Here is a 25,444-nt window from a genome sequence, read left to right on the forward strand (position 1 = left end):
TTAGTAAGTAGGAAGACTACACAACCCAATAGCGGATTGATGTAGTGCTTTATTTAAGCAGTCTGTAAGAAGGAAAATAATGTGCATCCCTATCATATACATTTGTGTAAAAATACTAAGGATGTACAGTGTACAAAAAACATTTTGTTGCAGTTTTTCACATCCTTGTGGGTCATATACTTAAGGAAATAAACAGTTAAATTTTACCAACAGTAATACAGTTCACTAAGGTTCTTAGTCCCTTCTGCTTACAATCATTAACCATATGACTATATCTTTATGCATTTAATGGTAGAACTAGCAAGGTCAAGATCTTTCACAAATCCTAAGCTACACAGAGGCAAAATTAATGACCAGTTTAAGAATTTAAAATAAATACTTTACATCTTTTTCATGCTCATCTGTAATACACTACTAGTAGCAGATACAGGAAGTTCTATTTTAGACTGTACAAATAGTAGCAGCAAAGTGTGTACATTGAGGTGTAATATATAGACCCTGCAGTAAGTAGAGGACCCCACCTTGTCACCTTGCAGTATACTGTAGTAGCAATGCATTTCCTCAACAAGGAGTGCTAAACCTTGTGCAGCTGCAAATAAGGTGAATACATGTGTTATAGTCATAAAAGCATTTAGAGTCAAAATGTCACAGGAATCTGACAACAAATGGATTAGTGTTAAAGCAAAGCTATCAAATCTTCACAATCAAACAGGAATGGCCTGTTGCCCAAAGATGGCTGCAGTACAAGAGGGCATACTCAGTCAGGAAAGGACATTTTCAGACTTAATCCTTGAAGATCTAGACTTTGCAGTAAATATATGAAAGCCAGTAAGCTAAGCAAAGTACAAAACCTTATGGATTGACAGTTTGAAAAACCTTGTCCAAAAAAAGACTAGCACTTTAAAGTTGGTCAACCACCATCTATAAACTTCCAGTAAGAACTGTTCACTGATGATGGAACTTATCTGACACAAACAAATTACCATTACTACTAAAAATAAATACTACATCTGTTTAACATGTGCACATTCAAAATCAATACCAGAAAAAAATAGCTAGTCCACAAGTTTACAGGCAAACATTGCTGTTTACTAACCAAGGCTGGTGGCACAAATTCTCTACCCAAATAAATTTGGCGATAATCATAAATCTGAACATTATGCCTGTCTATATTCTTCAGCCATCATAAAACATATACAGGCAGATGTGTGGATTATCCAAAGTTGTAAAAATAAATCTGCGATTGCACTTGATAAGTCTATAACAAGTTTGCTGGGCTGACTGAAGTTGAGCCTTCAGGTACAAGGGTTGGTACTAACTTTAACATTGACAGGGATTGAGTTCTGGCAACTGATGACAAATACCCATTTTTAGCCAGCTATTAATGACACCAGCTCGCTTTTTCAGTGATATGTTTAACAAAAAAAACTTGCATACTTGCCATACATCACAAACAAATGCTTGCTAAGAACAGCAGAAATGAATATAACAAAAGGTACACAAGTTGCATCGGGTGCTGAAATTTCATTTTTTGTCATTTTTGTGAAATGTTGCCAAATATCTACTTCAGCCTCTATTAAAACTCTGTTCCATTTACAGGCCAAAATGCATAAATGCTGCATCATGTACAATACATCCTATTAGGACTTCATATGTTTAAAAATACTCTTTGCAGGACATTATGTCAAAATAGTAGGAGGTAACAGCTTGAATCTTCAGACTGACATTTAGATTCATGCAAAAAACATTCAACTTGAAATGATTCCTGAAGATGCCCTGCTTCTGAAATCAAGTATAGCTCAAACTCTTATATTGTTCAGGAATGATTTCCAGTGATACACCATGACAACAGCTGAGCAGCAAAAAAAATAGAAATGACTTGATGTCCTATTCTCTTCCACTGGCAGAGTATGAGAACTGGGGGAAATGGGGCCGTCTTTCATTGTCCATGCAATCCATGCCATCCTCATCATCTATGAACAAATAAAAAGATACATTTCAGACAATTACAATAGATCTGAACAAACTTTTCTGAACTTTCATCCTTTCAGATTTTTATTTAGCATTGAAACAGAATGGTTTAGGATTATGCTCCCTTTCTGATTATATATATCCCACTTGGCATATTAAAAAGTATTCCAGCAAGCTGCAACAATTAATCAATACAAACTGCTAGTTTTACTTATACATTAAAACAATTCACGAACAATTAGGACCAGAAAATACTTGTTGAATCTTAATGTGAATGCTTAGAACCAGCATGTTTACATGAAGAGAAAATGTTCATTACATCCAATATCCTCGGCACAACATAGCACATTTGGTTATTACAGTTAATAGCCTAACACATAATTTTAAAGCTTCTAATGACAGTAACAGAGGTAAAAGGAGAGTAATACATATATCCATTTTACTTGCACCATTGCATTCATCAGGTAATATCTGAAATTTAGCATTCAAAACAATCACACATAACGTATAAACATGCACACTGTCGGTACAAATTAGGGACTTGCATTAACATTGTAAAACTAAATTACTTTGTGCTAACTACGCAGCCTGTTTCTAACTTCACAGCACATTTAGATGTATTTTGAAGGAAAGGTTTGACATTGTAAGTTTTGATAATTCTTCAAAAGGAAGCCGGACAATGGGTGATGAGGATAAAAATAACGGGTGCCCTTCCTTTGACTCCTTGTGTTACACATACAAAACTTTCTGCATTCAATCTTTGCTCTCAATTGTTTGAACTTTAGCAGTGAAGTGTTGCTCTTAGAAGATTGTTGCATGTGGTTCAGGGTGCTATTCTGCTTCTCTCTGAAAAGGATGGAAGTGATTCTGGAAATAAATGTTGTTACAGTATAAGTTTGCTACATGTATGTAATGGCAAATGTTTGTCTAAAAATTTAGAATAGTTTAACCTTTCCTCAAATTTTAGGTCACAGCAGTGGATGGACAAATATATTTGTTCACCCCTTTTAAGTCTTTGAGTTTGTATTGATGGTGATACAAAAAACTGATGCATAAAACATGATAAAAATAAATGATAGTAACACTATATGGAACAAATATACTTGATTTTTTTTATTCCATGTGTTGGTTCTAATATTAATTGGTGTCTCATCATCCCTGCAGATACGCTTTCATTTATAAGAACATAAGAACTAGGAGCAGGAGTTGGTCATCTGACCCCTCGAGCCTGCTCCACCATTCAATAAGATCATGACTGATCTTTTTGTGGACTCAGCTTCACTTACCCACCCACTCACCATAACCCTGAATTCCTTTAGTGTTCAAAAATCAATCTTTGTTTCAAAAACATTCAATGAGGTAGCCTCAACTGCTTCAGGGAATTCCACAGATTTTACAATCCTTTGGGTGAAGAAGTTACTCCTCAATTCAGTCCTAAATCTGCTCCCTCTCATTTTGAGGCAATGCCCCCTCGTTCTAGTTTCACCCGCCAGTGGATACAACCTCACTGCTTCGATCTTAACTGTTCCCTTTCATAATTTTATGTTTCTAGAAGATCCCCCCTCATTCTTCTAAATTCCACTGAGTATCGACCCAGTGTACTCAGTCTCACCTCATAAGCCAATCCTCCCAACTCCGGGATCAACCTAGTGAATCTCCTCTGCACCCTCTCCAGTGTCAGTACATCCTTTCTCAAGTAAGGAGACCAAAACTGTACACAACACACCAGGTGTGGCCTCACCGGCACCCTATGCAGCTGCAACATAACCTCCCTGTTTTAAAACTCCATCCCTCCAGCAATGAAGGACAAAATTCCATTTGCCTTCCTAATTACTTGCTGCAAACCAAATTTTTGTGATTCATGCACAAAGACACCCAGATCCCTCTTCACGGCAGCATGCTGCAATATTTTACCATTTAAATAATAGTCCATTTTGCTGTTATTCCTACCAAAATGGATGACTGCACATTTACCAACATTGTAATCCATCTGCCAGACATTTGCCCACTCACTTAAACTATCTATATCCCTCTGCAGACTTTGTGTCCTCTGCACACTTTACTCTGCCACTCATCTTAGTGTCATCTGTGAACGTTGACACATTACACTTGGTCCCCAACTCCAAACCATGTAAATTGTAAACAATTGCGGTTCTAAAACTGATCCCTGAAGCACACCACTAGCCACTGATCACCAACTAGAAAAACACCCATTTATCACCACTCTTTACTTTGTTAGTTAATCAATCCTCTATCCGTGCTAATACATTACCCGTAATGCCATTCACCCTTATCTTATGCAACAGCCTTTTGTGCGGCACCTTGTCGAATGCCTTCTGAAAATCAGAAACACCGCATCCAGCGGTTCCCCGTTGTACACCACGCTCGTAATGTCCTCAAGGAATTCCAATAACTTAGTTAAACATGACCTGCCTTTCATGAAACCATGCTGCATCTGCCCAATGGAACAATTTCTATTCAGAATGCTCGCTATTTCTTCCTTAATGATAGATTCAAGCATTTTCCCTACTACAGAAGTTAAGCTAACCAGCCTATAGTTACCCGCCTTTTGTCTACCTTCTTTTTTAAACAGTGGCATCACATTTGCTGTTTTCCAATCTGCTGGAACTGCCCCCGAGTCCAGTGAATTTTGGTAAATTACCATGAGCGCATTTGCTATTCCCTTCACCATCTTTTTTAGTACCCTGGGGTGCATTCCATCAGGGCCAGGAGACTTGTCTACATTTAGCCTCTTCAGCTTGCCCAGCACTACCTCCTTAGTGATAATGATCATTTCTAGGTCCTCACCTGCCATAGCCTCCTTGCCATCAATTATTGGCATGTTATTTGTGTCTTCCATTGTTAAGACCGACACAAATTACCTGTTCAATGCCTTAGCCATTTCCCCATTTCCCATTATTAAATCCCCCTTCTCATCCATCAAAGGATGAATGTTTACCACAGCCACTCTTTTTCGTTTTATATATTTGTAGAAACGTTTGCTATTTCTTTTCACTTCCCATCACTACTCAAACCATTTCTACACCTGGTTTCCTGAACTTGGGTCTTCCCTCTCAAATGTGCTAATACCATCATTAACAGTCATGTCTCCACCTTTCCCTAGCTTCCTGTCCTTCCGAAATGTCAGGTCCCAATCAATGTCATGGCCATGTCTCTGTAATAGCCATCAGATAATACTTATTTATACTTGCGCTCTCACTTCATCCATTTTGTTTTGAATGCTGATACAGAGCCTTTAGTTTTGTCCTTTTATTATTTTTGCAACCTCTAGCCTTATATAGAACATAGAACATAGAACAATACAGCGCAGTACAGGCCCTTCAGCCCACGATGTTGCACCGAAACAAAAGCCATCTAACCTACACTATGCCATTATCATCCATATGTTTATCCAATAAACTTTTAAATGCCCTCAATGTTGGCGAGTTCACTACTGTAGCAGGTAGGGCATTCCACGGCCTCACTACTCTTTGCGTAAAGAACCTACCTCTGACCTCTGTCCTATATCTATTACCCCTCAGTTTAAAGTTATGTCCCCTCGTGCCAGCCATATCCATCCGCGGGAGAAGGCTCTCACTGTCCACCCTATCCAACCCCCTGATCATTTTGTATGCCTCTATTAAGTCTCCTCTTAACCTTCTTCTCTCCAACGAAAACAACCTCAAGTCCATCAGCCTTTCCTCATAAGATTTTCCCTCCATACCAGGCAACATCCTGGTAAATCTCCTCTGCACCCGCTCCAAAGCCTCCACGTCCTTCCTATAATGCGGTGACCAGAACTGTACGCAATACTCCAAATGCGGCCGTACCAGAGTTCTGTACAGCTGCAACATGACCTCCCGACTCCGGAACTCAATCCCTCTACCAATAAAGGCCAACACTCCATAGGCCTTCTTCACAACCCTATCAACCTGGGTGGCAACTTTCAGGGATCTATGTACATGGACACCTAGATCCCTCTGCTCATCAACACTTTCAAGAACTTTACCATTAGCCAAATATTCCGCATTCCTGTTATTCTTTCCAAAGTGAATCACCTCACACTTCTCTACATTAAACTCCATTTGCCACCTCTCAGCCCAGCTCTGCAGCTTATCTCTATCCCTCTGTAACCTGCTACATCCTTCCACACTATCGACAACACCACCGACTTTAGTATCATCTGCAAATTTACTCACCCACCCTTCTGCGCCTTCCTCTAGGTCATTGATAAAAATGACAAACAGTAACGGCCCCAGAACAGATCTTTGTGGTACTCCACTTGTGACTGTACTCCATTCTGAACATTTCCCATCAACCACCACCCTCTGTCTTCTTTCAGCTAGCCAATTTCTGATCCACATCTCTAAATCACCCTCAATCCCCAGCCTCCGTATTTTTTGCAATAGCCTACTGTGGGGAACCTTATCAAACGCTTTGCTGAAATCCATATACACCACATCAACTGCTCTACCCTCGTCTACCTGTTCAGTCACCTTCTCAAAGAACTCAATAAGGTTTGTGAGGCATGACCTACCCTTCACAAAGCCATGCTGACTATCCCTGATCATATTATTCCTATCTAGATGATTATAAATCTTGTCTCTTATAATCCCCTCCAAGACTTTACCCACTACAGACGTGAGGCTCACCGGTCTATAGTTGCCGGGGTTGTCTCTGCTCCCCTTTTTGAACAAAGGGACCACATTTGCTGTCCTCCAGTCCTCTGGCACTATTCCTGTAGCCAATGATGACATAAAAATCAAAGCCAAAGGTCCAGCAATCTCTTCCCTGGCCTCCCAGAGAATCCTAGGATAAATCCCATCAGGTCCCGGGGACTTATCTATTTTCAGCCTGTCCAGAATTGCCAACACCTCATCCCTACGTACCTCAATGCCATCTATTCTATTAGCCTGGGGCTCAGCATTCGCCTCCACAACATTATCTTTTTCCTGAGTGAATACTGACGAAAAATATTCATTTAGTATCTCGCCTATCTCTTCAGACTCCACACACAATTTCCCATCCCTGTCCTTGACTGGTCCTACTCTTTCCCTAGTCATTCGCTTATTCCTGACAGACCTATAGAAAGCTTTTGGGTTTTCCTTGATCCTTCCTGCCAAATACTTCTCATGTCCCCTCCTTGCTCGTCTTCGCTCTCTCTTTAGATCCTTCCTCGCTACCTTGTAACTATCCATCGCCCCAACCGAAACTTCCACTTCATCTTCACATAGGCCTCCTTCTTCCTCTTAACAAGAGATTCCACTTCCTTGGTAAACCACGGTTCCCTCGCTCGACGCCTTCCTCCCTGTCTGACCGGTACATACTTATCAAGAACACGCAGTAGCTGATCCTTGAACAAGCCCCACTTATCCAGTGTGCCCAACACTTGCAGCCTACTTCTCCACCTTATCCCCCCCAAGTCACGTCTAATGGCATCATAATTGCCCTTCCCCCAGCTATAACTCTTGCCCTGCGGTGTATACTTATCTGCTGATTTATTCTTAGATTTGTACTCCCTGACCCTTCCTGTCACAGTTTATCATTTCCCACATTAATACCTGTCATTCTTTCCTGTTTTCCAATCTGATTTACCACCTTTCTCCAAAATTGTTCCCTTGCCCTCACTACTTAGTTTAAAACCCTTGCTACTTTCCTAGTTATGTGGCTCGCTAGAATACTGGTTCAAGTGTATTCCGTTCCAACGGTACAACCCCCACTTTCCCCAGTACTGGTGCCAATGTCCCATGAACTGGAACCCTCTCTTCCCACACCGGTTTTGAGCCTGTAATGAGGGCAGGAGTTGAATGGCTATGGCGGAACCCAAACTGAACTTCTTAGAGCAGATTATTGCTGAGTAAGTGCCACTTACTGTTGATGACACTTTCCATGAATTTGGTGATGATCGAGAGTAGACTAATGGACAGTAAATGGGGGGCTTGATTTGTCCTTTTTGTGGACACAACATATCTGGGCAACCTAATTGTTAGCTGTATTCATAGAATTTACAGTGCAGAAGGAGGCCATTCGGCCCATCGAGTCTGCACCGGCTCTTGGAAAGAGCACCCTACCCAAGGTCAACACCTCCACCTTATCCCCATAACCCAGTAACCCCACCCAACACAAAGGGCAATTTTGGACACTAAGGGCAATTTATCATGGTCAATCCACCTAACCTGCACATCTTTGGACTGTGGGAGGAAACCGGAGCACCCGGAGGAAACCCACGCAGACACGGGGAGGATGTGTAGACTCCGCACAGACAGTGACCCAAGCCGGAATCAAACCTGGGACCCTGGAGCTGTGAAGCAATTGTGCTAACCACTATGCTACTGTGCTGCCCTTGGAACTGTATTGGAACTGCTAGGGGTACAGTTGGTTCTAGAGTACTATTGTCAATATGTGGTCAGGACCTATAGCTTTTCCATTTTCCAGTGCCATCAGCCATTTCCTGATAAACCATATGGAGTGAATTGAATTGGCTGAAGACTGGCATCTGTGATGCTGCGGCTCAGGTGGAGGCCAAGATGGATCATCCACTCGACCCTTCTGGTTAAAGATACTTCAGCCTGGTCTGTTGCACTGATGTACTGGGTTCTATCATCATGGAGTATGGGGATATTTGCGTCGCCCCGTCCTCCTCCAGTTAGTTGGTTAACTGTCCGGTACACCACCATTCATGGGGAGGTGGTGACACAGTGGTGTTGTCAGTGGACTAATATTCCAGAGACCAAGGGTAATGTTCTGAGGTCCTGGGTTCAAATCCCAACATGGCAGATGGTGAAATTTGAATTCAATAAAATCTAGAACTAATGATGACCATGAAACCATCGCGATTGTTGTAAAAACCCAACTGGTTCACTAATGCCCTTAGGGAAGGAAATCTGCCATCCTTTCCATGTCTGACTTGCATGTGACTCTAGACGCACAGCAATGTCTCTTAAAATTCCTGCTGAAATGGCCTTGCAAGTCACTCAATTCAAGGGAAATTAAGGATGGGCTATAAATGCTGGCCTTGCCAGTAACGTCCAGATTCCATGAATGAATTAAAAAATGACTCTACGTGGCAGGAAAACGTAGCCCTGTCTTACGGTGTTTGACATTCAAGTAGTCCTGTGTTGTAGCTTCACCAGGTTGACATATTTTTAGCTACTCTTAGCAACCAGGATTGATCCCTGGCTTGATGATAATGGTGGAGTGGGGGAAATGCTTCAAATGACTCACAGATCCTCAAGAATGCCCAGTATTGAGCTGCTACATCTGTTCAAAATCTCAGGTTTAGCATAGTGGCATTGCCACATAATAAGACTCAGTGTGAAGATCGGACTTCAAGTCCACAAAGACTGTGCAATGGTCACTCCTACCAATCTTTTTTTCATATAAATTTAGAGTACCCAATCATATTTTTTTTCCAGCTGAGGGGCAATTTAGCGTGGCCAAATACCTAACCTGCACATCTTTGGATTGTGGGTGTGAAACCCATGCAAACATGTGGAGAATGTGCAAACTCCACACGGACAGTGATCCAGGGCCGGGATTCAAACCCGTGTCCTCAGCGCTGCAGTCCCGGTGCTATCCACTGCACCACCTGCCGCCCCACTCCTACCAATCTTAACCAGGCAGTAATAAGTCCATAACAGAATTCAAAGGCAACTGGACCTCTGATTTTGGCTCCCTTTCACTTAGGAATAAACATTTTTATCACTTCGGCTGATATCAAAAAGTTGCGATATAAAACACAGATTGTAAATGCACCTACTAGCATGCTGCAGCATTTGTAAAATTCGGCTAAGGTGTCACTTTTTTCTCCTCCATCTCCTGTAAAAAAATCCAGCCTCCATTCTAAACTTTAAATATTTAATATGAACCTAAACCTATTAAGTGTAATCATAACATGATTTGACCATGCCACCCTCCAATAAATCCATTAAAAAAAAAAGTGATAACGTTCTCATTCCTTTATTCTTACAATATTATGCTGCATATCTATGCCTCAGCTATGTGCGTGTGGCAGAAAATCTCTCAGCGAAACAGACAGCAGGATTAAGTCAGGTACTGGTATAGACTAGATTGCCTTCCATCAACTAAGTCTTTGATCTCAGTCGTGCTTAGCAGTTAACATCTCCATGCCAGAACAACCTTTATTCAAATATACAACATCTCTGTCTACTGTGATGCCAAATACCTTTTTTTATTTCATGGGATGTGGGCATTGCTGGCAAGGTGGCATTTGCTCCCCATCCCAATTGCCCCAGACAATCACTCCAGTCCATTCCATAACAATGTGGCTTGCTAGGCCATTTCAGAGGACAGTTAAGAGTCAACAACATTGCTGTGGATCTGGAATCTCATATGGTCCAGACCAGGTAAGGGTGGCCGATTTCCTTCCCTGAAGGACATTAGTGAAACATGTAGATTTTTATGAAAGCGATGATAGTTTTGTAATTTATTATTGAGATTAGCTTTCGATCCCAGCTTTCTTAATTAATTCCATCTATCAATTAATTGAATTTAAATTCACCAGCTGCTATAATGGAATTTGAACCGGTGTCCTCAGAGCATTCGCCTGGGCCTCTAGATTACCAGTGATTTTTGCCACTTTGCCACCGCCTCCACCTGAAGGACTGAATGGCATGTTTTCATTTCCGTCATCTTGATGTCACATGTAGTTCTTCAGGTCATCAACCTCAGATGGTTTGGATTCAGCAGAGTAATCAGAAAATAATTATCTATATTTTGCTCTCGCAATGACTATGTTACAGAATTAGAATCACAGAATAATACAGTACAGAAGAGGCCCATCGGGTCTGCACCAACACATGAAAAACCCACCTAATCCCATTTCCAAGCATTTGGGCCCAGAACCTTGAATGTTAGAACGTGCCAAGTACTCATCCAGGGACTTTTTAAAGGATGTGAGGCCACCTACCTCTACCACCCTCCCAGGCAGTGCTTTCCAGACTGTCACGTTGAAGCTTTTCACAAGACTATGTATGGGGAAACTTACCAGAACTATTTTCTTGATATATATTAATGACTTTGCCTTGGGTGCACAGGGCACAATTTCAAAACGTGCAGATGACATCAACAGATTGGTGGAATGGGTGGGCGTGTACCAGATAACATTGAATGCAGAGAAGTGTGAAGTGGCACACAGGCACAGAGAGGCCTGGTGGTGTACATAACTAAATCCTTGATGGTTAAACCCAATATTTTAACACTTTCTCTCTCCATACATGCTACGTTCCTTCCTGGATATTTCCAGCATTTTCTCTTTTTATTTTAGATTTCCAGCATCTGCAGTATTTTGCTTTTGGAAGTTATGATGGACCTTTACAAATCTTTGATCCAGCCTCGACTGGAGAATTGTGTCCAATTCTGCGTAATTTAAGCAGGGTGTGAAAGGTTGAGATATGAAAGGATACACAAAAGACTGAAGAGAACAGCTCTAGGGATTTCAGCTATGTATGACCATAAGACGTAGGAGCAGAAGTAGGACAATCAGCCCATCAAGCCTGCTCCATCATTCAATGAGATGATGACTGATCTTTCTTTTTAAATTTAGAGTGCCCAATTATATTTTCCAATTAAGGGGCAATTTAGCATGGCCAATCCATCTATCCTGCACATCTTTGGGTTGTGGGGGTGAAACCCACGTAGAAACGGGGAGATAGCTGATGACTGATCTGATATGATAATCTTCAACTCCACTTTCCCGCCTTATCCCCATAAACCTTGATGCCTTTACTGATAAAATAATCTGACTATTTCATCTTTGAACATACTTAACAACCCAGGCCCCACATCCCTCTGCAGTAAAGGCGGTGACATAGTGGTATTGTCACTGGGCTGGTACTGCTCTGGGGTCCCAGGTTCAAACCCCGTCACTACAGGTGGTGAAATTTGAATTTTTAAAAAAAAAATCTGGTATTAAAAATCTAGTGATGACCATGAAACCAATCTCAATTGTCGGAAAAACCCATCTGGTTCACTAATGTCCTTTAGGGAAGGAAATGTGCCCTCCTTACCAGGTCTGGCCCATATGCGACTCCAGACCCAAAGCAATGTGGTTGACTCTTAACTGCCCCTCAAGAGCAATTAAGGATGGGTAATAAATGCTGGCATAACCTGCAATGCCCACTTCCCATGAACGAATAAAAAAAAAGTTCTACTGACCTCAAAAGAAATTCCTCCTCATCTGTCTTAAATGGAGTTTACTGAGATTATGCCCTCTGGTCCTAGACATTCCCAACCTACTCAACAACTCCTCATAAGAAAATCCCTCCAAGCCTAGAATGAACCTAGTGAACTTTCTCTGGACTACCTCCAATGCCAGTATATCTTTCCTTAGATAAGGGTACCAAAATTATTTGCAGTATTCCAGGTGTAGTCAAACCAGTGCCTTGTACAGTTTTAGCAAGACGCCCCTATTTTATACTCCATTCCCTTTGAAATAAAGGTCAATATTCCATTTGCCTTCCCAATTACCTGCTAAACCTGCAGGCTAGCTTTTTGTGATTTATGCACGAGGACCCCCAAATCCCTCTGTGCTGCAGCTTTCTTCAGTCTTTCTCCATTTAAATAATATTCAGCTCCTTTATTCTTCCTACCAAACTGCATAACTTCATGTTTCTACATTATATTCAATGTGCCCAGTTTTTTCCCCACTCTCTTGCCTTCCCACGCATTTTTGTGTAATCCATAAACTTGGCAAAGCACATTCACTTCCCTTGTCCAAGTCATTAATATATATTGTAAATAATTGTGGCCCCAGCACTGATCCCTGTGGCAGTCTACTAGTTACAGGTTGCCATCTTGAAAATGCTTCCCTTATCCCAATTCTGTCTTCTATTAGTTAACCAATCCTCTATCCATGCTAATATTCAACTCCCACATCATGTGCTCTTATATTAAGAAGCCTTTTGTGCGGTACCTTATCAAATGATTTTTTGAAATCCAAGTATATCACATCTACTGATTCCCCTTATCTATCCTGCTTATTACCACCTTAAAATTCTATAAAATTTGACAGACATGATTTCCCCTTTATGAAGCCATAAAGGATAGGTTGGAGTAGATGGGGTTGCTTCTGCTTAAAGAGAAAATGGAGAGATTTTATAAGAATACTTTAAAATCATGATAGGGAGAAATTGTTCTGTGATGGGAGGGTGGAGAGCCAGCGGATTGAAGATGACTGACAAAAGAGTCGACAGCAACAAGAAAGTTTTTATGCAGCAAGTGGTTAGGGTCTGGAATGCACTATCCAAGACTGTGGTGGAGGGAATCAGAGCTTTCAAAAAAGGAAATTAGATAATTAACTTAAGAGAAAAAATCTGCAAGGCTAGAGGGACAAGGCAGGAAAGGGGCCAGCTGAGTTACTCATGCAGAGATCTTTGCAGAGCTGACTTGCCAAATCACCACTTTCTATACTGTATCCATTTTATGATTCTATTTTTTCTAACTATTGTAAGGCTTTTGACCCCAGCTTCATGCAGTCTTTAGAAATTAGGAAACAAAGGGTATTCACAGCCAGATTTTGAATTTCTTCCAGGATGAAAGATCAAGTCCTAAGCCTGAGGCCAAATCACCTTCAGCTGTTTCATCAATGTCCTTCCTTCCAACAGAAATGCTGACATTTGCTGATGATTGCACAATGTTCAGAGTTATTCGCAACTCCTCAGACATTGAAACAGTTAATGCACAAATGCAGCAAGACCTGGATAACATCTAGGCTTGGGCTGAGAAGTGGAAAATAAGACTCATGCCACACAAGTGTCAGACAATAACCATCTCCAACACGAGAGAATATAACCAACTCCCTTCAAACTACACCATCATTGCTGAATTTCCCACTATCAACATCCAGGGTGGGGAGCAGTTACCACTGACCAGAAACTGAACTGGATTAGCCATATAAATACTTTGGCTACAAGAGCAGGCCAGGTGATAGGAATCCCGTGGTGAGCAACACACCTCCTGACTCCCCAAAGCCTGCCCACCATCTACAAAGCTCAAGTCAGGAGTATAATGGAATACTCTCCACTTGCCTGGATGAGTGCAGCTCCAACACCATTAAAGAAACTGGACACAATCCAGGACAAAATAGTCCACTTGATTGGCACCCCATCCACAAACATTCACTCCCTCCACCACTGATGCACAGTAGCAGCATCATGTACCATCAACAGGATGCACTGCAGTAACTCACCGAGGCTTCCAAGGCCGCACCTTCCAAACTCACGACCATAACCATCTAGAAGGGGAAGGGCAGTTGACACATGGGAACCTCAGCATCTGGAAGTTCCCCTCCAAACCACACACCATCCTGATTTGGAAATAAATATATCACCATTCCTTCAGTGTTTCTGGGTCAAATTCCTGGATTTCCTTCCCCAACAGCACTGTAGCTGAACCTACACCACATGGACTTCAGCGATTCAAGAAGGCAGCTCACCACCACCTTCTCAAGGACAGTTAGGGATGGGCAATAAAAATGCAGGCCCAGTCAGTGACGCCCATATACCGTGAATGAATAAAAAAAAGTTGTGGTCAGGGGGATAGTGGAAATTCACTCATATTATGGCAAGTTTTGCTGATCACCCTATCTCATCACAATATTTATTATCTTTCTAGTGAGGGTTCACATTCATACTTATTTGTTCTTTAAAAACTAGCTGGTTTCAATTCTCCTTCACCGGTAGGCTAGCAAGGAAGTTTTGAGCCAATTATGTGCTACTGACATGTAGTCATCGCTGTGATGCCGGAAACACAGCACAGTAAGGGGCCACAAACACAAATGAGGTCTATTTGCTATTGCTTTGTACAAAAATGCAGCTGAGTTCAGATATTTGTATGTGATTCCTGGTACCGTGTGCCATGCCATTTACCACTATGCATTCAAAATGATCCAGATTTAGAGTGTCGCCAAATGTTAATCTGAGCAGTTTAAAGGACATATGAATAATGAATAACAATACAGTATGGTATACAGTATGGAATACAGTAATTACATCATAAAAGTTAGGTATAGCAAGAATGTCAAAAGTTAATCCATTGTGGGATATTCTACATATTTCAAGTAATATTTAGGCATTTGAATTCTTTCACACAATTTTATGCTTAATCCAATTAATTATCGAGCAGTGATCAGAATAATGTGGGTTCCGTAGGTATTCTTAACAAAACTTCACAATTTCGGTCGCAAAAATAGGAAGATAGATTATGATTTGAACGGGTGTAAATTGAGAGAGGGGAATACTCAGCAAGACCTTGATGTCTTCGTGCATCAGTCGCTGAAAGCAAGTGCACATCAGACAGTAAAGGTGGCAAATGATATGTTGGCCTTCATAGCGAGAGGATTTAAGTATAGGAATAGAGTTGTTTTACTTCAGTTGTACAGGACATTGGTAAGGTCACACCTGGAGTAGCGTGCACAGTTTTGGTGTCCTTATCTGAGGAAGGATGTTCTTGCTATGAGAGGGGTGCAGCAAAGACGGATTCCTGGGATGGCGAAATTCTAATATGAGGAGCGACTAAGTCGGTTAGAATAACATTCATTGGAGTTTAGAACAGTGAGAGGGGATCTTATAAAAACTTACAAAATTCTAACATCATTAGACAGGGTAGATTCAGAAAGAATGTTCCCGATGGTGGGGGAGTTCAGAACTAAGAGTCATAGTTTGAGGATAAGGGGTAAACCTATTAGGGCTGAGGTGAGGAAACATTTCTTTACCCAAAGAATGGTGAATCTGTGGAATTCTCTACCACAGAAAGTAGCTGAGGTGAAAACATTGTTTGATTTCAAGAAGGAATTAGATATAGCTCTTGGGGCTAAAGGGATCAAGGGATATGGGGGAAGGCGGATATTGAATTTGATGATCAACCATGATCATAATGGATGGGGTAGAAGGCTTGTATCCTTAAAACTCGTGCTGGATTCTTCGTGGCCCTCACAAAACTGGCGACGAAGGTTAAAGTGAATAGCTGTCTACACTGCTGAAGTCACCTCCCTGGATTTTTGTTGGATACAGGTTGGAAGTTGTTTTCTATTATACCATGCTTCTGTACGGACGTTTGGATGTTTTTGATGCTGCGCTGGAAAGCTGGAACCAGTACACATAACGGATGCGTTACTATTTCCGGGCAAACAATATCACCGAAAACGAGCGATAGGTTGTCATATTGCTCACCGCCTGCGGCCCGCATACGTTTGGGGTGATTAGGAGCCTTACATACCCAGCTGCGCCGGACACCAAAACGTTTGATGAACTTGTGAATATAGTGGGGCAACATTTTAACCCAACCCCATCCACGATAGTCCAGCGTTACCGGTTTAATACCGCTGAGAGGAGCCCTGGAGAATCCCTTGCCGATTTTCTATCCAGGCTACGCGGGATTGCGGAGTACTGTGACTATGGTGAGACCTTGTCAGAAATGTTACGCGACCGTTTGGTTTGCGGTATTAACAATGCGGCCACCCAGAGAAAGTTGTTAGCTGAGCCAACATTGACTTTTCAACAGGCCATTCAAATAGTATTGTCCCGAGAGAGCGCAGAACGAGGAGTGCAGGAGCTACAGGGAATGGAAGTGCATGCCTTGGGGCGCAACCCCTTCCATCCGAAAACGTCCCCCCGCACTCCTGCGGTACCTTGGGCGAGGCAACGTCCGGACCGACGCCAGTGGCCGTCGGACATTCCTTCCCGCAGGGAGCCTTCTCCAGAACCAATGGATGAGGAGCCATGTCCGTGTCAGACTTGTAGGCGCCGACCCCGTCTTGGATGGCGGTCCTGGGGGCGCCAGAGGCGCCGTCGTTCCGACCGAAACTGGGACCAGCCCAGGGGCCGTAACTGGGACCAGCCCAGGGGCCCTATCTTCCATGTGGATGAACCTGCGGCGACTACTCCTGAGGACATGGAGACGGAGGACGACTGCCTGCAGCTGCATTGTGTGGCAGCTCCCCATGTGGCCCCCATTAAGGTGACAGTACGGGTCAATGGCCACCCGCTTCAGATGGAGTTGGACACTGGCGCAGCGGTCTCCGTGATCGCCCAGAGGACATCCGACCACATCAAGCAGGGTATACAGACCCTTACCTTAACCGACTCACAGGCCAGGTTGGCCACCTACACGGGGGAACCACTGGACATTGCAGGAACTACAATGACCCCTGTTGTTTATGGACGCCAGGAGGGGCGTTTCCCACTTATTATGGTGCGCGGCCATGGGCCCAGCCTGTTGGGTCGGGACTGGTTGCGCCATTTGCGGTTGCAATGGCAGCACATCCTCCAAACAGTTTCTGAAGGGTTGACTGAGGTGCTAGGACGATACCCAGATGTATTCCAGCCTGGTTTGGGGAAAATAAAAGGGGCCATAGCCCGTATCCAAGTTGAACCAGGAGCCACGCCGCGCTATTTCCGGGCGCGCCCGGTGCCTTACGCCTTGCTCGAGAAGGTAGAAGGGGAGCTCACTCGTTTGGAGAGTTTGGGTATTATCAGGCCCGTCTGTTTTGCTGACTGGACAGCACCAATTGTACCTGTAATGAAGCCAGATGCCACAGTTCGCTTGTGTGGCGACTATAAACTTAGTGAATACGGCTTCCCGACTCGACCGATATCCAATGCCTCGCATAGAGGATCTCTACGCGAAGCTTGCAGGTGGACTCTCATTCACAAAATTAGATATGAGTCACGCCTACCTGCATTTGGAGCTGGACCCTGCCTCCCGACCATATGTAACGATTAATACACACCGGGGCCTGTATGAATATACATGGTTGCCCTTTGGAGAATCCTCTACCTGCGCAATTTTTCAACGTGTTGTGGAGGGCATTTTGAGAGGTTTACCAAGTGTTGCTGTCTACTTAGATGACGTTTTGATTACAGGGACGTCGGAGCAGGAACATTTGGAAAATCTGGAGGCTGTCCTTAGACACCTTTCGGAGGCTGGAGTCCGTTTACTTCGCACAAAGTGCGTATTTCAGGCAAAGGAAGTAGTCTACCTAGGTTATCGGGTGGACCGCGAAGGTTTGCACCCCATCGCAGAGAAGGTGCGTGCAATTCAACATGCCCCCGCCCCGACTGACACTTCGCATCTTCGTTCTTTTCTCGGTCTCGTAAACTATTACGGGAAGTTCCTCCCCAATCTGGCAACTACGCTGGCCCCTTTGCAGCTTCTGCTAAAGAAAAATCACACCTGGGTTTGGGGTCAGCCGCAAGAAACCGCTTTCCGGCGGGTAAAGCAACAATTGTCGTTGTCTGGGTTACTAACCCACTATGATCCTGGAAAGCCTTTGCTCGTGACATGTGATGCATCCCCGTATGGTATTGAGGCCGTCCTGTCCCACAAGCTGGAGAACGGGGCCGAGCGACCGATAGCTTTCGCCTTCCGCACATTGACTGCAGCGGAGAAAAAGTACGCGCAGATCGAGGAGGGGGGCCTGGCAGTAGTTTTTGCGGTGAAACGCTTCCACCAGTACGTGTATGGCCGCCATTTCACTATCGTGACTGATCATAAGCCTCTGCTGGGACTTTTCAGAGAGGATAATCCAATACCACCCATTGCTTCCGCACGGATCCAGCGCTGGGCTTTGTTGCTTGCTGCATGCGAGTATTCTCTGGAGCACAAACCAGGTGCGCAGATAGCAAATGCCGAAGCACTGAGCCGATTGCCTTTATCGACCGGCCCCATGTCGACCGCCATGACCGGTGAGGTGGTTGCAACCCTAAATTTTATGGACACCTTGCCTGTCACGGCATCACAGATCCGTGAGTGGACCCAGACGGAGCCAGTCCTGTCAAAGGTTCGGCACATAGTCCTGTATGGTGGGCAGCATAGACAGCTCCCAGGCGAGTTGCGGGCATTTTCCTCCAAGCGGTCAGAATTCAGCGTGGAAGACGGCATCCTCTTGTGGGGGACGTGTGTGATTGTCCCGGAAAAAAGGCCAGGAGCTGATACTAACAGAGTTGCACAATGGGCATCCAGGTGTGACCAAAATGAAAATGTTGGCCCGGTATTATGTCTGGTGGCCAGGCCTCGACACCGACATTGAGAAGGTGGCCCAAAACTGCTCCATTTGCCTGGAGCATCAGAAGCTTCCGCCGGCCGCGCCCCTACATCACTGGGAATGGCCAGGGCGGCCTTGGGCACGCTTGCATGCAGATTTCCCAGGCCCTTTTCAAGGATCCATGTTCCTTCTATTAATTGACGCCGAGTCTAAATGGCTAGAAGTGCATAAGATGCAGGGGACAACGTCCTGCGCAACAATTGAAAAGATGCGTTTGTCGTTTAGTACGCATGGCCTCCCCGAGGTGCTGGTCACAGATAACGGCACTCCATTCATGAGTGAGGAGTTTGCGAGGTTCACGAAGATGAACGGCATACGCCATATCCGCACTGCCCCTTACCACCCGGCTTCAAATGGGTTGGCAGAGCGTGCAGTGCAAACATTCAAAAGAGGCCTAAAGAAGCAGTCTTCCGGATCAATGGACACGAGACTGGCTCGCTTTTTGTTTACGTATAGGACCACCCCCCATGCGGTGACTGGGGTAGCTCCCGCAGAACTCCTAATGGGCCGGAGACTTCGCACCCGCTTTAGTATGGTTTTCCCGGACATTGGCGCAAAAGTACGCCGCACACAAGAATGGCAGGGCCTGGGATTTTCTCGGCATCGGCCGATTCGGCAGTTTGCACCCGGTGACCCAGTGTTCGTTCGGAATTTTGCTGGTGGTGTCCAATGGGTTCCTGGTGTAATCTTTCGCCAAACGGGCCCTATATCTTACCAGGTGCAAGCCCAGGGTCGTCTCCAGCGCAAACATGCAGACCACGTTCGGTCCAGAAGACTATCCCCTCAAAAGATTCCCCGCCCCCGGAGCTCATTTCTACAGCCGCAGAGACCAGAGACAAGGGAAGGTAGTCCTCACAATCTTCCACTGGTGCCTCACTCGAAGCCTGCGCAGGTCGTTACGGAACCGAATGGAGATAGAGACGCTGACATGATGGAGGCAGCAGACTCTGACTCCGAGATGGAGACACAGGATGCATCAGAGGGGGAATCCTCGGGTCCACGGGCCGTGGATGTACAACCGTTGCGCCGTTCATCACGGAAGCGCTGGTCTCCGTCTCGTTACACGCCGCCTGATCCAGCGCCGCGTGCAAATGGTGTCCGGCCTGCGGCCAAACGAGTCCGACGCCCTCCTTCGCCAGGGTCTTCGGTGGATTCCTTGGACTTTCGGGGGGAGGGATGTTATAACGTGCCTACTTACCATTGGCTGGGGACTAATACAATCCCACAATCCTGTGGGAGTATGAGCTTCCCCAATGAGGGGGGCGGAGAAACCATTAGTAAACTCCTAGTATAAATAAAGTTGGCCAGTTCAGGAACCAGCAGGAAGAAGTGTGCAGCAAGGGAAGTTGCTGCTGCTGTTATATATATATATGTTGTTGTAAATAAATGTTATTACTTTGTATCCTTAAAACTCGTGCTGGATTCTTCGTGGCCCTCACAAAAGTATGTTTCTATGTAATTGTAAAATGCAGTTAATCCAGCCACAATTTAAGAATGCTCAGCTCATAAAATAGTGATTACTGTATATATAATTAACATTTTACAAACATAAAACCAAGTGCATTTGCCTCAAGAACAATAATAAACTGGTACGTTTCAGATAATTTATTTTGATACAAAGCCTGTGTAATAAAAATGAACTAATTTCCCCAACAAAAGCTAATCTGTAACTACAAATATGGCAACTATGGTAGATTTGAATTAAATCTACATTTTCAAATACAGTTTCCATTAATTACAAATCTTCCAATATGTGATGTTTTTTTCAGTACAGATGCTGGCAAACTCATGGGGCAGAATTTTACCGTCCTCTGGTGGTGGGTTTGTCAGCAGTGGGGCCCATTATTCTCGGGTGACCTTCCCACCACCTGCCCTAATCTGCTTTCAATGTTATGTGCGGTGTGTGAGGTCTAAGGCAGCCTGCCTGCCCTTGCCCCATTTGAGGCTCTCAAGTGGCCATATAAAGAGCTGCTTCCCACCTGGCCGCAATTTTGAGGCTGGCAGGACGGGTTCAGGGGTTGGGGAGGCCCCGCAGGTCACTCTTCTGAGCCTCCCTCAAGGGCGCACTTTCCAAATTGTGTGCCCCCTCCCATGATCTTCCTGCCTCACCCCCCACACCCCACAGATGATGCCTTCCCCCTAGACCTCTTCATCAAGATCCCCACACCCAGGGCTTCGCCTCCCCATCCTGCCATAAGACCCTAACCTTAACCCTAACCCTGACACTTACTTGGTCCTGGACTACAGGACTTCGAATCTGGGCACTGTTTGTAGTCCCAGTTCTGGCCACTGCTGCTGCTGGGATTACGGAGCTGCCAGCTAATCTGATTGGTCAATAGCTCTCGGAGGTGCGACCTCTGCCCGAGTGAGGGGCCGAAGTCCTGTTTTCCGCCAATCAATATTCCTCTAAGTATGGAGGAATGGTTGGATGGTTGCTGCGATCAGTGGGAATACATTACCTACTGACCTTAGGGTGGTAGGGCAGGAAACCCACCATTCAAAAATTCCTGCCCATAGAAATAAAATAACATTTAGTTGTAAGTCCAGGTTCCATGCTCCTACTCTTCCTGCAAGCTGCTTTAGCAGCTTATATCTCATTTGCTATGTTCTTCGCACCACTGTCGAAAAAAGCCAAAGGTGGCAAATTGAATGTAGAATAAACGTTGCCTCAGCATAGTAAAATGGAGCTGGAAATGAAGTTCTAAAAGCCTCAATTTTCAGTCGGCTGATGTTTAAAAGTTAATATCTTTACAGAAAGGCCACATGTTTAGGTGGAACCACATTTGCAATATAATGTTGTGAGCTGAAAAATACTGTTACACACAATGCAGAAAGAACTATTAACTTATTTTGCATTGTTACTTACATTTTTCAGGGGGAGTTATTGTAATGGTCTGAGCTGTGAACTCTTCATCAAAATACCTCGTATCTGTCTCAGATGAAACCTGAGGCTTGAAAGGAGGCAAAAGCTGTAACAGAGGAAAGAGCAAATAAAATGGATACAAATGGTTGAGAGGACCAAGTACTGCTCTACTACTCAAATGATCACAATTACTCAAATCATAAAATATAATTAATTATAAACTGTTAAGATCTTGGTTAGAGGCCAGTAACTTTAAATAAATCCCAAACCTCAGTTATTGATTGAAACAATGAAGCCACAGGGTTCAACAGTTTAATAACAGGATCTTTTACGATACAAGTCAAACAAAGCAATCGCTAAAAACCAGCTTATGTAAAAACCTATATTTTAAAACCTAAAAGCAACACAAGATAAATATGAAGTAATAGGCAAATTGCGGTGCTTAGAAACTATAAACTACACATTAAATGGCAGATACAACTAAGACAGATCTTCTGAATTGGCTCAGCAGTTTACTCAGTCACAACCTCCTTCAAACTTCAGTCTTCCTTATGAAGAATTGCAGCTTCTCTCCTTCTCAGAGCTAGCCTGATTCCCAGCCTACAGTAGTTCACACCCAACCCAGGTTTCAAGGACATGGTCTTCATCAAAAATGACATACATAGAAGATAGGAACAGGGAGGCGGCCTTGGAGCAGGAGGAGGCCTTTTGGCACTTCGAGCCTGCTCCGCTATTTATGACGATCATGGCTGATCATCCAACTCAATAGCCTAATCCTGCTTTCTCCCCATAGCCTTTGATCCCATTCGCCCCGAGTGCTATATCTAGCCACCTTTTGAATATATTCACTGTTTTAGCATCAACTACTTCCTGTGGTAATGAATTCCACAGGCTCACCACTCTTTGGGTGAAGAAATATCTCCTCATCTCTATCCGAAATGGTTTACCCTGAATCCTCAGACTGTGACCCCTGGTTCTGGACACACCCATCATCGGTAACATCTTCCCTGCATCTACCCAGTCTAGTCCTGTTAGAATGTTATAAGTCTCTATGAGATCCTCCCCCCTCATTCTTCTGAACTCCAGCAAAAACAATTCTAACCTATCAATCTCTCCTCATATGACAGTCCCGCCATCCCTGCAATCAGTCTGGTAAACCTTTGCTGCATTCACTCGAGAGTAAGAACATCCTTCCTTAGAAAAGCAGACCAAAACTGCACACAATATTCCAGGTGTGGCCTCACCAAGGCCCTGTATAATTGCAACAACACATTTCTGCTCCTGTACTCGTAACCTCTCGCAATGAAGTCCAACATATCATTAGCCTACCTTACTGCCTGCTGCACCTGCATGCTTACCTTCAGCGACTGGTGCACAAGGACACCCAGGTCCTGTTGCGCACACCCTCTCCCAATTTACAACCGTTCAGGTAGTAATCTGCCTTCCTGTTTTTGCTTCCAAAGTGAATAACCTCTCACTTATTTAAATTATACTGCATCTGCCATTGATTTGCCCACTCGCCCAATCTGTCCAGATCATGCTGTAGGATCTCTGCATCCTTGTCACAGTCCACCCTTCCACCCAACTTGGTATCATCTGCAAACTTTGAGATGTTACATTTTGTTCCCTTATCCAAATCATGAACATATATTGTGAATAGCTGGGGTCCCAGGACTGATCCCTGTGGTACCCCACTAGTTACTGCCTGCCAATTTGAAAAGGACCCATTAATTCCTATTCTTTTTTTATTTAAAAAAAAATAAAAATATTTTTTTTAATTTAAAACAGATTTGTAACATTTACAGAGAAAAAAGGCCATATACAAAAGCCTTAACATATTGAAAACGAACAGTGGGAAATAATAAACATATTAGTAAGGCACTTCCCCTATCAGCTCTGTGTGCCCATGCCCCACGTGTTCAACTAAACTAAACTAATGCGGCTCTAACCCCCCCCCCTCACCCTGGGTGCCGCTGCTGTCGGTTTCCTACGCTGTTCACTGCAAGCGACTTTCTCCCCCGGGGGATCCCTAATCCCCCCCCCCCCCGCCCCCCCGCCCCCAAGTCTTCTCTGCTCTCCTTCCCGGCTGCCCCCCCCGAGGCTTGACCTGCCAGGTCCGCCCTGCGCTTGGCCCTAGCCCGCCCCTTCTCCTACTCTCCCTGGTGCCCCCTGACCTACGCTAGCTACTTAATTCCTATTTTTTGTCTCCTCTCTTCCAACCAATTTTCTATCCAGCTCAATACACTTCCCAATATCATGCGCTTTAATCTTGCACAATAATCTCTTTTGCGGGACTTCGTCAAACGCCTTCTGGAAGTCCAAATATACCACATCGACTGGCTCCCCCTAGTCAACTTGACTAGTGACATCTTCAAAGAATTCCAACAGATTTGCCAAGCATGATTCCCCATCATAAATCCATGCCGACTCTGGCTGCCACTGCTTTCTAAATGTTCCGCTATAAAGTCCTTGATAATGGATTCAAGAATTTTCCCCACTACCGGTGTTGGGCTTACTGGTCTATAATTCCCTGTTTTCTCTCTGCCTACCTTTTTGAATATTGGAGTGTTATTAGCTACCCTCCAATCTGCAGGGACAGTTCCAGAGTCTATAGAATCCCGGAAGATGACCACCAACGCATCCACTATTTCCAGAGCCACCTCCTTAAGAACTCTGGGATGCAGATTGTCAAGTCATGGGATTTATTCGCCTTCAATCCCATCAATTTCCCCAGCACCAATTTTCTACTAATACTGATCTCCCTCAGTTCTTCCCTCTCACTAAACCTTTCATTCGTCTGCAGAATCTCCTCAACTTGGTCTGGGTGGCAGATCCAATATTATCTTCAGGGAACAGAAACACCTGCAGCAATTACATCTTTGCTTATTCTCAGCTTTTTGATTGAGCCTCCATCTTCAACTTGTACTGAACCACTGAACTCCAACTTTCATTGAGCTCTGATGGCTGCTTCCTTTTATCGAGTTTCAATGAGACATTTTGGTTTCCAGTTCTCATTTTCAGTCTGGAGTTTCCCTTTTGATTTAGGATCTGTCTCAAAAAATATACAAGCTTCCATCACAGAACCACATCTGGCCAGCTACCACACAAGTGACCTATGTTCTAAGATAAGGACAGTTTCCAAGCCTCTGTGCAAACACCACACAGTACTGCCAGCATTACTGAGCCAAAATGACAAAGATCTATGTTAAAAGCACATGGCTGTCAGGTTAAGCAGACTTTGAGGTTTTAGAAGAGTTAAAATAGTACATTAAACATAAACACAAAACAGTAAGCCTCTATAACTGATCTAGCAATCTTCACTGCTGCCTCACGCTGTCGAGGACCCGGGTTCGTTACCGGCCCCGGGTCACTGGCTGTGTGGAGTTTGCACATTCTCCGCGTGTCTGCGGGGATCTCACATCCACAACTCAAAAAGATGTGCCGGGTAGGTGGATTGGCCACGCTAAATTGCCCCTTAATTGGAAAAAAAAATTGGGTTTTCTAAATTTAAATTTTAAAAAATCTAGTAATCTTGATTAGACAGAGGA

The 25,444-nt window shown here is 44.1% G+C and overlaps 1 protein-coding gene across 13 annotated transcripts in view; it reads right to left on the bottom strand.

Annotated features, from left to right (window-relative positions):
- The window catches only part of akt3a (v-akt murine thymoma viral oncogene homolog 3a), a 594,281-nt gene continuing 568,837 nt past the window's right edge, over positions 1 to 25,444 (bottom strand). For all 13 annotated transcript variants that reach the window (XM_072512671.1, XM_072512686.1, XM_072512765.1 and 10 more), the window contains 2 exons: positions 21,900 to 22,002; positions 1 to 1,973 (listed from right to left, as the gene is read on the bottom strand). In XM_072512671.1, the coding sequence (XP_072368772.1) occupies positions 1,888 to 1,973; positions 21,900 to 22,002 (189 nt within the window). In that variant the 3' untranslated portion in view covers positions 1 to 1,887. The remainder of the gene's footprint in view (positions 1,974 to 21,899; positions 22,003 to 25,444) is intronic.

Source organism: Scyliorhinus torazame, chromosome 1, assembly GCF_047496885.1.
Source record: "Scyliorhinus torazame isolate Kashiwa2021f chromosome 1, sScyTor2.1, whole genome shotgun sequence".
Lineage (NCBI taxonomy): Eukaryota > Metazoa > Chordata > Chondrichthyes > Carcharhiniformes > Scyliorhinidae > Scyliorhinus > Scyliorhinus torazame.